The 12,665-nt window shown below is 38.9% G+C and overlaps 1 protein-coding gene across 50 annotated transcripts in view; it reads left to right on the plus strand.

Annotated features, from left to right (window-relative positions):
• The window catches only part of TRDN (triadin), a 1,152,170-nt gene that overhangs the window by 906,548 nt on the left and 232,957 nt on the right, over nt 1-12,665 (plus strand). For 48 of the 50 annotated variants that reach the window (XM_075339946.1, XM_075339974.1, XM_075339964.1 and 45 more), the window contains 14 exons: nt 475-549; nt 3,349-3,423; nt 6,183-6,257; nt 6,451-6,525; nt 6,731-6,805; nt 6,996-7,070; nt 7,252-7,326; nt 7,647-7,721; nt 7,933-8,007; nt 9,718-9,792; nt 10,011-10,085; nt 10,586-10,663; nt 10,994-11,068; nt 11,249-11,293. In XM_075339946.1, coding sequence (XP_075196061.1) covers nt 475-549; nt 3,349-3,423; nt 6,183-6,257; nt 6,451-6,525; nt 6,731-6,805; nt 6,996-7,070; nt 7,252-7,326; nt 7,647-7,721; nt 7,933-8,007; nt 9,718-9,792; nt 10,011-10,085; nt 10,586-10,663; nt 10,994-11,068; nt 11,249-11,293 — 1,023 coding nt within the window. The remainder of the gene's footprint in view (nt 1-474; nt 550-3,348; nt 3,424-6,182; nt 6,258-6,450; nt 6,526-6,730; nt 6,806-6,995; nt 7,071-7,251; nt 7,327-7,646; nt 7,722-7,932; nt 8,008-9,717; nt 9,793-10,010; nt 10,086-10,585; nt 10,664-10,993; nt 11,069-11,248; nt 11,294-12,665) is intronic. The other 2 variants (XM_075339948.1, XM_075339975.1) reach the window with 2 other exon arrangements.

The following is a 12,665-nucleotide window of genomic DNA, read 5'->3' on the forward strand; positions in this document are numbered from 1 at the left end:
GCCCGTGGGAGCACGGGGGGTGTATAGGCAGAAGGGGAGGGGCTTTACACTTTTAGTGTAATACTTTGTGCGGCCTCCGGAGGCATAGCCTATACACCCCAATTGTCTGGGTCTCCCAATTGGAGCTAGAAGAAAAGGAATTTACGGTAAGTAAACAAAATTCCCTTCTTTATAGCCCAACCAGAAAATTTATATTAGCAAGCTTTCAGAGATTTCTGGCTAACACGGTATCACATTATTACCTTTTTATTCCACTGATATAAATTTTATGTAGTTTCTGTTTGTGGGATTTCTTTTAGAGTATGCAAGTCAAGAGATGGCATAAGGTAGATAGTCTAACACGTCTACCTACATGAGCCATATTTACCACACAATGTGCACCTCCAAAATAATTTTAGTGCTTTTTCTACTTGTCTGCTATCTAATCCTGTCTAACTTTAAAACAATATTAATAAATCTTCAAAATCTTTCCAGAACCTCCAATGAAAAAGCATGAAGAACCAGCAGAGCCCAAGGAGAAAGAGAAAAAGCTGTCAGAACCCAAGAAAGGTACCAAACTATTGGCACAAAATAATTATGAAGAGTAAGCTAGTTAAACAATAATGTAAAGAAAAACTTCTAGTTAATTGTGCTAAATTAATCACATGATTTGCACTACAGTAACAAATTTGGTATAGTTGCTGATTGTCTATTCAAGATTTATGACACTACTAAAGGGCTTGCCGAGCATATCGCAAAACTCTGCAGCCATACCATGTCATTGCAGGCTTTTAAATACTCATAGTGGGGGAGGTAGATTATGTAAAAGGAATCTGTAAAGTCCCTTATGCCCTCTAACTCAGCAGCATTAAAACTGTAGAAGTGTATGACTAAATTCCCTCCCTAATAGCCCTGTATAATGTTATTTACTTAACTGAATGTTTAAAATAGATTTTCAAGCTTTGCTTTTCCTATGCTAATTAGGCCGTGGCCTAGTCAATTGGGCGTAAGTTTCCCAGACTAGTCGTCCCTCTCTCCATGCTATCATATCCCTGCGGGCATGATAACATGAATTTTATGAGCTGGCATCATTGCCAGCTACTCAATATCTCACTCATGTGAGTGTTTTTTTCACTCATATTGAGGCTCTGAAGGCAGGTGTCTGCATCCCGGCTTCAGAAAGGCACACTGTGAATGATTAGAAAAACAGTGTTTGCACTTCTGATCATGCGCAGTGTGCCTCTCTGAAGCTGGGATGTGTACACCCATCTTCAGAGGCCCAGTAACAATGCTGAAAAGAGGCGAATGCATGCACAATATTTCCAGGAGCTGGTGATGTACTGGCTTGTTGTTATCATGCCCACAGGGGCATGATAACTTGGAAAGAGGGCCAACGAGTCTGGGGAACAAATGCCCAGTTGACTAGTTAAGACCCTAATTTGCATAGGGAAGGCAGAACTTATAAATGTTTTTTAAAACATTTATTTAAGTGAATAACATACAGGGCTGGTTAGGAAGTGAATTTAGGCATGCAAATGTGAATGCTGCTAGTTTTCAGGGCATAGAGGATTTAATATGCTTCCTTTAACATTTATAGCCAGATGTGCCATATATGATGTAGTATCTATATGACTGCTGTAGGTTAGCCCTGTCCAACTTTAGTACAGCATTAATAAAGCACCAATGAAAAAATATGCTGAACCTGCACAACCCAAGAAGAAACAGGAGGAGCCAGCCAAACCGAAGAATGGTATGTACCTATAGGTACAAAATATTGATTTAGGGTATGCAAGATGATATATTGTGTATGGAGTATTGTCTTCAAAATCTAGCCATTTGTGCTGAATTTATTGCACAATCTGCATCAGTGTAATAAATTTGGTGTAGTTTCTGTCTTTTTGATCAACTGTAGCTTTAGCCATTCTAACTTTAGCACAGTAATAATATACCGCATTTTTCACTTTGTAAGACGCACTTTTGTTCCCCCAAATTATGGGGGAAAGTAGGGGGTGCGTCTTATAATCTGAATATACGGATTATATACTGCAGGGTCCAGGGGAGGTGGGGGCCGCTCTGGAGTGGTGCTGGAGGCTGAGGGAGGCTGGTAGAGGCTGGTGAGCTGGGGAAGGCTACAGCTGGAGATCTCCTGCTCCCACTTATATAATATGCACAGCCACTGTCTATCACCGTGGTGCTGAAACCGCACCGCGGCGATAGGCTGGGGGAGCGGCGCATATTATATCAGCCGTGCTCCCATTTGATCGCACATGCCCCCCCTCTGTTAGATATGGCCCCCATGCTGCTGCCCATAGTAAAATAAAAAACTCGTTCCTTACCTCCTCCTGCATGTCTCCCCGGTCTCCCTCCTGCTGCTGTGATCAGGCATGCAGAGATATCTCTCTGCTGTGCCGATCACATGACCTCACCGAGAACCAGGAAGTAGGAAGTGCAGGAGACAGGAGGAGCTCAACCACACGGAGGGAGACACAAGACAGTGCTGGAGAAGGTAAGGAAATAGTTTATTTTACTAAAAGCAGCAGCATGGGGGCGATATCTAACACAGGGTGATGTGTGCCAGCCACAGTGGGCTGTGTGCCAGCCACAGTGGGCCATGTGCCAGCCACAGGGGGCCATGTGCCAGCCATAGGGGCCATGTGCCAGCCATAGGGGCCATGTGCCAACAATAAGGGGCCGTGTGCCAGCCATAGAGGACGTGTGCTAGCCATAGGGAACATGTGGCATCACTGGGGGCCATGTGTCAGCCACAGGGGGCTGTGTGCCAGCCATAGGAGCCGTGTGCCAGCCATAGGGGCCATGTGCCAGCCATAGTGGCCGTGTGCCAGCCATAGAGGATGTGTGCCAGCCATAGGGGACATGTGGCATCACTGGGGGCTGTGTGCCAGCCATAGGGGCCGTGTGCCAGCCATAGGGGCTGTGTGCCAGCAATAGGGGCCATGTGCCAGCAATAGGGGACATGTGGCATCACTGGAGGCTGTGCGCCACCCACAGGGGGCCATGTGTTAGCCATAAGGGCCGTGGGCCAGCCATAGAGGATGTGTGCCAGCCATAGGGGATGTGTGCCAGCAATAGGGGACATGTGGCATCACTGGGGGATGTGTGCCAGCACAAGGGGGCTATATTCAATATAAGGTGGCCATATTCAGATTAAGCGGGCTAATTTTAGGATGGGGGGCTATAAGGGACATATACCCTATATGATTTGTTAGACGGACACTGGCATTATAAGACGTACCCCATTTATTAAAAAAATCTCTATTCCTTCACCAAATTTGGGGGTGCGTCTTATAATCAGGTGCGTCTTATAAAGTGAAAAATACGGTATATCCAATATATCCATTAACTTTACAGAGTCTCCAGTGAAAAAACACGAAGAGCCAAAGGAACCCAAAAAGGAACAGGAGAAGCCAAGAGAAACTAAAAAAGGTACTTAAAGTGTAACCATCATTTTAGTTTTAATTTCATGAATTAATAGTACACAGGAAAATAAGCAACTTTGTAATATATCTTATTAGACAAATTTGCTTCTTTCTCTGCCAGAATTGATCAGTCAATATCAAAATTCATAATTCCGAGATTACTGATGAGATTCCTTGTAGGTAGAAGAAGGACGAGGGGTGGAGCTCTTACTGTAGCTTCTCCTTCAGTCTATATCTCCTCCCTCTCACTCTAGCTCCTCCCGTAATCATAAAAATCTCATCAGTTACAACTGTCACCTCCTATCTAGTAATGGGAAAGTCTTCACCGAATACAGATTTTACCTCAAAACTGAGAATTTTGGTAACGACTGATCAATTCTGGCAGAGAAAAAGCAAACTTGTCTAATAAGATGTATTATAGAGTTTCTCATTTTCATGTGTACTATTGATTTATAAAATAAAAATTGAAATGACTATTACTCTTTAACCCTGCTGTACTGTTCGGGTCAATATGACCCGAAATGATTTTTGAGACCCTGCAGATTTTTTTTAATGAGGATTTGAAACTAGTGGTTCCTTGACTTCTCCTCATTTGTGGAGCTCTACATTTTTTTTTTGTTTTTGTTTTTTTTTTTGTTTACTTTTTGCTACACGCTGATTGTTACACTTGTACTGTTCGGGTCAATATGACCCGATAGCATTTTATACTGTTCTACAGGTCTCTGATTATTTCTAGAGTACTGCGGTTTGATTCTAAAACAGATAGAATGGAAAGAAGAGCTTAAGATAAACTAGCCCCTATTAGAAATGTTTGGAATCAATGGGTAGAGATTCTACCAAAATTGTATAACAGTGGTGAAAATGTAACTGTTGATGAGCAACTGGTGGCATTCCGAGGTAGGTGCCCATTCAGACAATATATACCAAGTAAGCCAGCAAAATATGGCATCAAGATCTGCAAACTTTGGGACAGCAAAAGTTCATATGCTCTAAATGTTCAAGTGTATACAGGAAAAACCCCTGATGAAAGACCTGAAAAAAATCAGGGTATGCGTGTTGTTCTAGATTTGACTCATGGACTAAAAGGACAAAATGTCACATGTGACAACTTTTTTACATCCTATCAACTAGGCCAGATGTTGAAGAAAACACAACTTACCATGCTGGGTACTATGAGAAAAAACAAACCTGAACTACCGCAAGGTATCCTTAGCAAGAGAGAGGTGTACAGTTCTACTTTTTATTTTTCTGGAAATACAACTGTTGTTTCTTATGTTCCAAAAAAACCCAAACAGGTAATTCTAATGAGCACAATGCACCATGACAATGCCGTAAGTGATAGGGAAGACAGAAAGCCTGACATTATTTTGGATTATAATGCCACAAAGGGAGCAGTTGATACTTTAGACCAAGCAATATCAACATATACATACAAACAGAAGCAGAGTCGGGCACTGCAGAGCCCCCCGCACTCCCCTCACTCCCCACTGCTCCTGCATATGTCTGCAACCGCAGAATAAAAAAACGTTGTGCAATTGATGGAGTGAGCTGCCGCTTTCTTATACTGGATTATTATACATGCAAACGCAAAACCAATCCGTGGCCAATGATTTTATTTTATAACATACTGGACGTTTCTGCATACAATGCATTTGTCTTATGGAGAGAAATCGACCCCGATTGGAACCGGAATAAGCTGCATAAAAGAAGATTATTTCTTGAGGAATTGGGAAAATCCCTGGTGAGGCCATATATTGAGAGCAGAAAAGTGACCCCCAGAAGTGATGGAGCAACAGCCATTGTAAAAAATGTCCAGCATGCTCAAGGAAGAGACTCCACATCCACGGCCTCCACCAGCACAGCTACCAGCAAAAAAAGGAAGAGATGTAGCTTCTGTCCATCTTCCTGTGACAATAAGACTAATCTGACATGTGCTGGATGTTCAAAATATCTGTGTAAAGGACATGTGTCTTATTATTGTGTTCAGTGTATAAACGCATGAACATGTTCAGTTTATTCTTTTTTCTTTATAAAAAGATTGAAGTTTTTATGATTTTTCATTTGTTGATTTATAAAATTTGTTTTCAAAAAGTTAAATTTCATGTTTTAGTAATAGTAATGTAAAGCTTCTTTATTATTTGTGTGCAGAATGTCAACAATCGAAGATAATTGCAAAAAGCCTGTGTAACCTTTTTATGGAAAAAAATAAATAATTAAGTTTGAATTTAAATTTTTCATTTGTTTGTGATCAACCATGTTCACATACAGTATTTCAATGAAAAAAGTATTCAAATAAAACAATTAGAGTAGCTAAAAATCAAGAATTAATAGGTCGTGTCATATTGACCCGGGAACAGTACAAGTGTATAGCAAATGCGAACAGAACAGCAGGGTTAAAGTGTTGCCAAACATTTTTGTGTAGGGCAGTGTTTCCAAACTTCAGTCCTCAAGAGCCATCAGCAGTGCGTGTTTTTAGGGTTTCCTTAGCATTTAAAATGGGTTAGAATCATCCCCTGTGCATGTGATTAAATTATCACCTGCGCTATACAAAGAAATTCTGAAAACACACACTGTTTGGTGGCTCTTGAGGACTGGAGTTGGGGAACACTGGATAAGCAACCCAAGAGATAGCATAAACCATATTCTCTAACATATAAAACAACATGTGCAATATGTATCACATGAAAAGCACCACCAAAATATATATTCAATGTAATTTCTACCTGTCTAACTTTAGAACATTGTACATTTCAACTATCTTTGCAGAGCCTCCACTGAAAAAGCATCAAGAACCAGTAGCTTCCAAGAAGAAAGAAGAAAAGCCAGCAGAACCCAAAAAAGGTAGCTAAGAATTGGCACAAGATCAGAATATAGAACATGTTCACTAAGAGATGGTGTAAAGAAAAGTATCTAACATTGTTTAGCAATATGTGCTACATTTATGTCAAAATCTGAACACAGTAAAAATGTGGTGGTTTCTTCCTCTCTGATCTAATTTCTGAAAATATTAATAAATCTCCTATAACTCTTGCAGAGCCTCCAGTGAAGAAGCATGAAGAGTCAACAGAACCCAAGAAGAAAGATGAGAAGCCAGCAGAACCTAGGAAAGGTACCTACTGTAAATCTTTGTTCAGAATATTAATGTAGGGTATGCTAGCTAAGAAGTGCTGTAAAGAAGAAATCTGGGCATATTGAGCTTCAAGTACCAAAATTATACAGTTTGCACCACTAAAATTAATTTAAAGTAGTTTAAACTTTCGTTTTATCCTGACAAACCTTAGGGCAGAGTTGGTTAATCTCAAATACATTTACAGAACCTCTAGTGAAAAAGCATGAAGAACCTCTAGAACCCAAGAAGAAAGAAGCAAAGACAGCAGAAGCCAAGAAAGGTATCTAATTATTGGCTCAAAATCATGATTTGCAAAATGTTCACTAAAATGTTGTGTAAAAAAACTAATATATTTAGCAACATCAGCTGAGTTCATCACACAATCTTGAGGACATGAAAAACTTGGTGCAGCTTCTGCCTGTCTGATCTTCTTTTATGATAGCATTAAAAAAATTTCCATAATTTTGCAGAGCCTCCAGTGAAAAAACATGAAGAACCTGCTGAACCCAAAAAGAAAGATAAGAAGGCAGCAGAACTTAGGAAAGGTAGTTATTGTCAATCTTGGTGCATAATATTGATGTAGGGTATTGATGTAGCATATGAAGCCACAAGTACCAAAGTTATCATACAAAGTGCACCGCTGAAATTAATTTGAAGTAGTTTATGCTTTGGTTTTGTCCTGAACAACAAGAGGACAGTGTTACTTAATCTCCAATATGTTTTCAGAGCCACAGGTGAAAAAGCATGAAGAACCAGCAGAATCAAAGAAGAAAGAGGATAAGTCAACCAAACTGAAGAAAGGTACGTAAGTAGTAAAGCAAAATATTTATATAGAGTATACTAGCTAAGAGGTGGTGTAAGGAACAGTGTCTAGCATGTCAAGGAACAAGTATCAAATTTATTATCCTTTTTACACCACTGAAATAAATTTGATGTAGTTTCTGTTTGCGGGATTTGTTTTAGTGTATGAAAGCAAAGAGATGGCATAAGGTAGATAGTCTAACATGTTTAGCCACATATGCTATTTTTATCACAGAAAGTGCACCACTAAAATTAATTTGATGCATTTTATTTGTGTCTAACTTAAAAATATTATTAATATATCTCCAATACTTTTGAAGAGACTACAGTGAAAAAGCTTGTAGAACCCTTAGAACTCAAGAAGAAAGAGGAAAGGCCAACAGAACCTAAGAAAGGTACGAAAGCATTGGCACAAAATAGTTACGTAGGGAATGCTAAATAAACAATAATGTAAATAAAAATGTCTAAAATGTTCAATCACATGCACTAAAATTATCACACAATCTGCAACACAGTAAAAAATTCGGTGTATTTTCTATCAGTCTGCAGAAGTTTAGTCCTGCTTAACTTTAACACAGTATTATTAAATATCTGATCTCTTCACAGAGGCTCTACTGAAGAAGCATGAAGAGCCGATAGAACCCAAGAAGAAACAGGAGGAGCCAGCAAAACCCAAGAAAGGTAACTGAGCTTTCCAATTTGCCAAAAAATATTGGTGTAAAATATGTTTTCAAAAAGATGGTGAAAGATAGATTATCTAATATATCTACACTGTGTGCAGAATTATTAGGCAAATGAGTATTTTGGTCACATGATACTTTTTATACATGTTGTCCTACAGCAAGCTGTATAGGCTTGAGAGCCAACTACCAATTATGTAAATCAGGTGATGTGTATCTCTGTAATAAAGAGGGGTGTGGTGTAATGATATCAACACCCTATATAAGGTGTGCTTAATTATTAGGCAACTTCCTTTTCTTTGGCAAAATGGGTCAGAAGAGAGATTTGACGGGCTCTGAAAAGTCCAAAATTGTGAAATGTCTTGCAGAGGGATGCAACAGTCTTGAAATTGTGAAACTTTTGAAGCATGATCACAAAACAATCAAGCGTTTCATGGCAAATAGCCAACAGGGTCGCAAGAAGCAAGTTGGGCAAAAAAGGCGCAAAATAACTGCCTATGAATTGAGGAACATCAAGCATGAAGCTGCCAAGATGCCATTTGCCACCAGTTTGGCCATATTTCAGAGCTGCAACGTTACTAGAGTATCAAAAAGCACAAGGTGTGCCATACTCAGGGGCATGGCCAAGGTAAGAAAGGCTGAAAAATGACCACCTTTGAACAAGAAACATGAGATAAAATGTCAAGACTGGGCCAAGAAATATCTTAAGACTGATTTTTCAAAGGTTTTATGAACTGATGAACTGAGACTGACTATTGATGAGCCAGATATATGGGCCAGAGGCTGGATCACTAAAGGGCAGAGAGCTCCACTCCGACTCAGATACCAGCAAGAGGAAGGTGGAATACTGGTATGGGCTGGTATCATCAAAGATGAACTTGTGGGACCTTTTTGGGTTGAGGATGGAGTGAAGTTCAACTCCCAAACCAACTGCCAGATCCTGAAGACAACTTCTTTAAGCAGTGGTACAGAAAGAAGTCGCTATCGTTCAAGAAAAACATGATTTTCATGCAGGACAATGCTCCATCACATGCATCCAACTACTCCACAGCGTGGCTGGCCAATAAAGGTCTAAAAAATGAAAAAATAATGACATGGCTCACTTGTTCACCTGATCTGAACCCCATAGAGAACCTGTGGTCCCTCATACAATGTGAGATCTACAGGGAGGGAAAACAGTACACAGTGTCTGGTAGGCTGTGGTGGCTGCTGCACACAATGTTGATCGTAAACAGATCAAGCAACTGACAGAATGTATGGATGGTAGGCTGTTGAGTGTCATCATAAAGAAAGGTGGCTATATTGGTTACTAATGTTTTTGGGTTTTGTTTTTGCATGTCAGAAATGTTTATTTCTAAATTTTGTGCAGTTATATTGGTTTACCTGGTGAAAATAAACAAGTAATATGGAAATATATTTGTTTTTTATTAAGTTGCCTAATAATTCGGCACAGTAATAGTTACCTGCACAAACAGCTATCCTCCTAAGATAGCCAAATCTAAAAGAAAACCACTCCAACTTTTAAAAATATTAAGCTTTGACATTTATGAGTCTTTTAGGTTGATTGAGAACATAGTTGTTGATCAATAATAAAAAAAACCCCTCTAAAATACAACTTGCCTAATAATTTTGCACACGGTGTATCAGTCTGCTGAAGTTTAGTCCTGTCTAACTTTAAAACAGTATTATTAAATTTCCGATCTCTTCGCAGAGCCTCTAGTGAAAAAACAGGAAGAGCCAGTAGAACCCAAGAAGAAACAGGAGGAGCCAGCAGAACCCAAGAAAAGTAACTAAGTTTTCCAATTTGACACAAAATATTGGTGTAAAATATGCTTGCCAAAAGATGGTGAAATATAGGTTATCTAACATATCTAGCTATGTTTACCATATTTATCACACATTCTGCACCAGTAATATATATTTGGTTTAATATGCATCAGTAAAGTGTAGTTTAATCCTGTCTAACTTTAGGATTGTATTAATAAATCTCCATTTCTTTTGCAGAACCTCCAATAATAAAACATGCAGAGCTTGCAGAACCCAAGAAGAAACGAGAGGAGCTAGCTGAACCCAAGAAAGGTATCTAAGTATAGGAGCACATTAGTGGTGTTGATTATAAAAGTCAAAAAATGGTGTAAGGAAGATTAACTAATAATTCTAGCCATTTGTGACCAATTTATCACACAATCTGCTGTACCGTAATAAATATGATTAGTTTCTATCTGTCTGACCTAGTTTTATATTGTCTAATGTACAGTAAACATCGCTATAATATATCTTCAAAAACGTTTCAGCGTATGCCATAAAAATACATGAGGAGCCAAAGGAACCCAAAAACAAACATGAGTAGACAAGAGAAACTAAGAAAGATACCTAAATATTATCACAAAATATTGGTGTACAGTATGCAAGCCAGGAGCTGGCATAAGTTAGATTGTCTAACATGTCAAGCCAGCCATATGTGACATATTTATTACACAAAAATCCCCCTCAAAATATATTTGGTGTATTTTCTACCTGCCTGCTGTAGTTTTCCTGTATAACTTTAGAATAGTATTAAAACATCTCAACTACTTTAGCAGAGCCTGAAGTGAAAAAACATGAAGAACCAGTAGACTCAAAGAAGAAAGAGGAAAAGCCATCAAAACCCCAAACAGGTATCTAATTATTATCACTAAATATTACTGTACACTAAGAGGTGGTGAAAGGGTCTGACATGTTTAAGAACTTGTTAAATTTATCACATAATCTGATCCACAGTAAATTTTTCTTGTAGTTTCTGCCTAAATTTTTAAGTTAAAATATTGTTAAAGAATATACCAGCCAAAACATGGCGTACGGTAAATTATCTAACAAATATAGCCATATGAGACATATTTATCACAAAAAATCACCACCACACAATATTTGGTGCTTTTTCTACTTGTGTTCTATAGTTTTATCCTGTTTAACTTTAGAAAAGTATTAATACATCACTACTTTTGCAGAGTCTCCAGTGAAAAAACACGAAGAACCAGTAGAATCAAAGAAGAAAGAGGAGAAGCCAGCAGAACCCAAAAAAGGTACCCTAGTATTGACACAAAATATTGATGTGTACCAAAAAGCTGTATATAGTGTCTAAAATATTTAGAAACTATGCTAAATTTATAACAAAACCTTCACCACTGTACAGTTTTGGTGTAGTTTTTGCCTGTTTGATCTAATTTATGATAGCATTAATAAATCTTCAATACTTTTTGCAGAGCCTCCTGTGAAAAAACATGAAGAGGCAGCAAAACCCATGAAAGGTACCTAAGTATTGTAGGAAAATGTTGAAGTAGTGTATGCAGTCCAATAGATGGCATAAAGAAGACTGTCTAACATGTCTAGACATACAGGTGCATCTCAATAAATTAGAATATCATCAAAAATCATTTATTTCAGTAATTCAATACAAAAAAGGGAAACACATATATTTTATAGAATCATTACACACAGAGTGATATATTTCATGTATTTATTTCTGTTAATGTTGATGATTATGGTTTACAGCCAATGAAAACCCAAAAGTCATTATCTAAGAAAATTAGAATAATTACCATAAAACACATGCAAAGGCTTCCCAAGCATTTAAAATGGTCCCTTAGTTTAGTTGAGTAGGTTACACAATCATGGGGAAGACTGCTGACTTGACAGATGTCCAGAAGACAGTCAGAGACACACTCCACAAGGAGGGTAAGCCATGACAGGTCCTTACTAAAGAAGCTGGATGTTCACAGAGTGCTGTATCCAAGCATATTAATAGAAAGTTGAATGGAAGGAAAAAGTGTTTTAGGAAAAGATGCACGAGCAACTGGGATAACTGCAGCCTTGATCGGATTGTTAAGAAAAGGCCATTCAACAATTTGGGGGAGATTCACAAAGAGTAGACTGCTCCTGGAGTCAATGCTTCAAGACCTACTACACATAGACGTATCCAGGACATGGTCTACAACTGTCACATTCCTTCTGTCAAGCCACTCATGACCAATAGACAATGCCAGAAGCGTCTTACCTGGGCGAAAGACAAAAATAACTGGACTGTTGCTCAGTAGTCCAAGGTGTTGTTTTCAGATGAAAGTAAATTTTGCATTTAATTTGGAAATCAAGGTCCCAGAGTCTAGAGGAAGAGTGGAGAGGCCACAATCCTAGCTGCTTGATGTCTAGTGTTAAGTTTCCACAATCAGTGATGGTTTGGGGAGCCATGTCATCTGCTGGTGTGCATCCACTGTGTTTTGTCAAGACCAAAATAAGCGTAACCATCCACCAGGAAATGTTAGAGCACTTCATGCTTCCCTCTGCTGACAAGCATTTTGCAGATGGAAATTTAATTTCCAGCAGGACTTGGCACCTGTCCACACTGCCAAAAGTACCAATACCTGGTTTAATAACCACAGTATCACTGTGCTTGATTGGCCAGCAAACTCACCTGACCTAAGCCCCATAGAAAATCTATGGGGTATTGTCAAGAGGAAAATGAGAAACACCAGACCAAACAATGCAGACAAGCTGAAGGTTTCTATAAAAGCAACCTGGGCTTCCATAACACCTCAGCAGTGCCACATGATAATCACCTCCATGCTCTGCCGCATTGATGAAATAATTCATGCAACTGGAGCTCCAACCAAGTATTGAGTGCAT

This window comes from Anomaloglossus baeobatrachus, chromosome 3 (assembly GCF_048569485.1).
Source record: "Anomaloglossus baeobatrachus isolate aAnoBae1 chromosome 3, aAnoBae1.hap1, whole genome shotgun sequence".
NCBI classification, from domain to species: Eukaryota; Metazoa; Chordata; class Amphibia; order Anura; family Aromobatidae; genus Anomaloglossus; species Anomaloglossus baeobatrachus.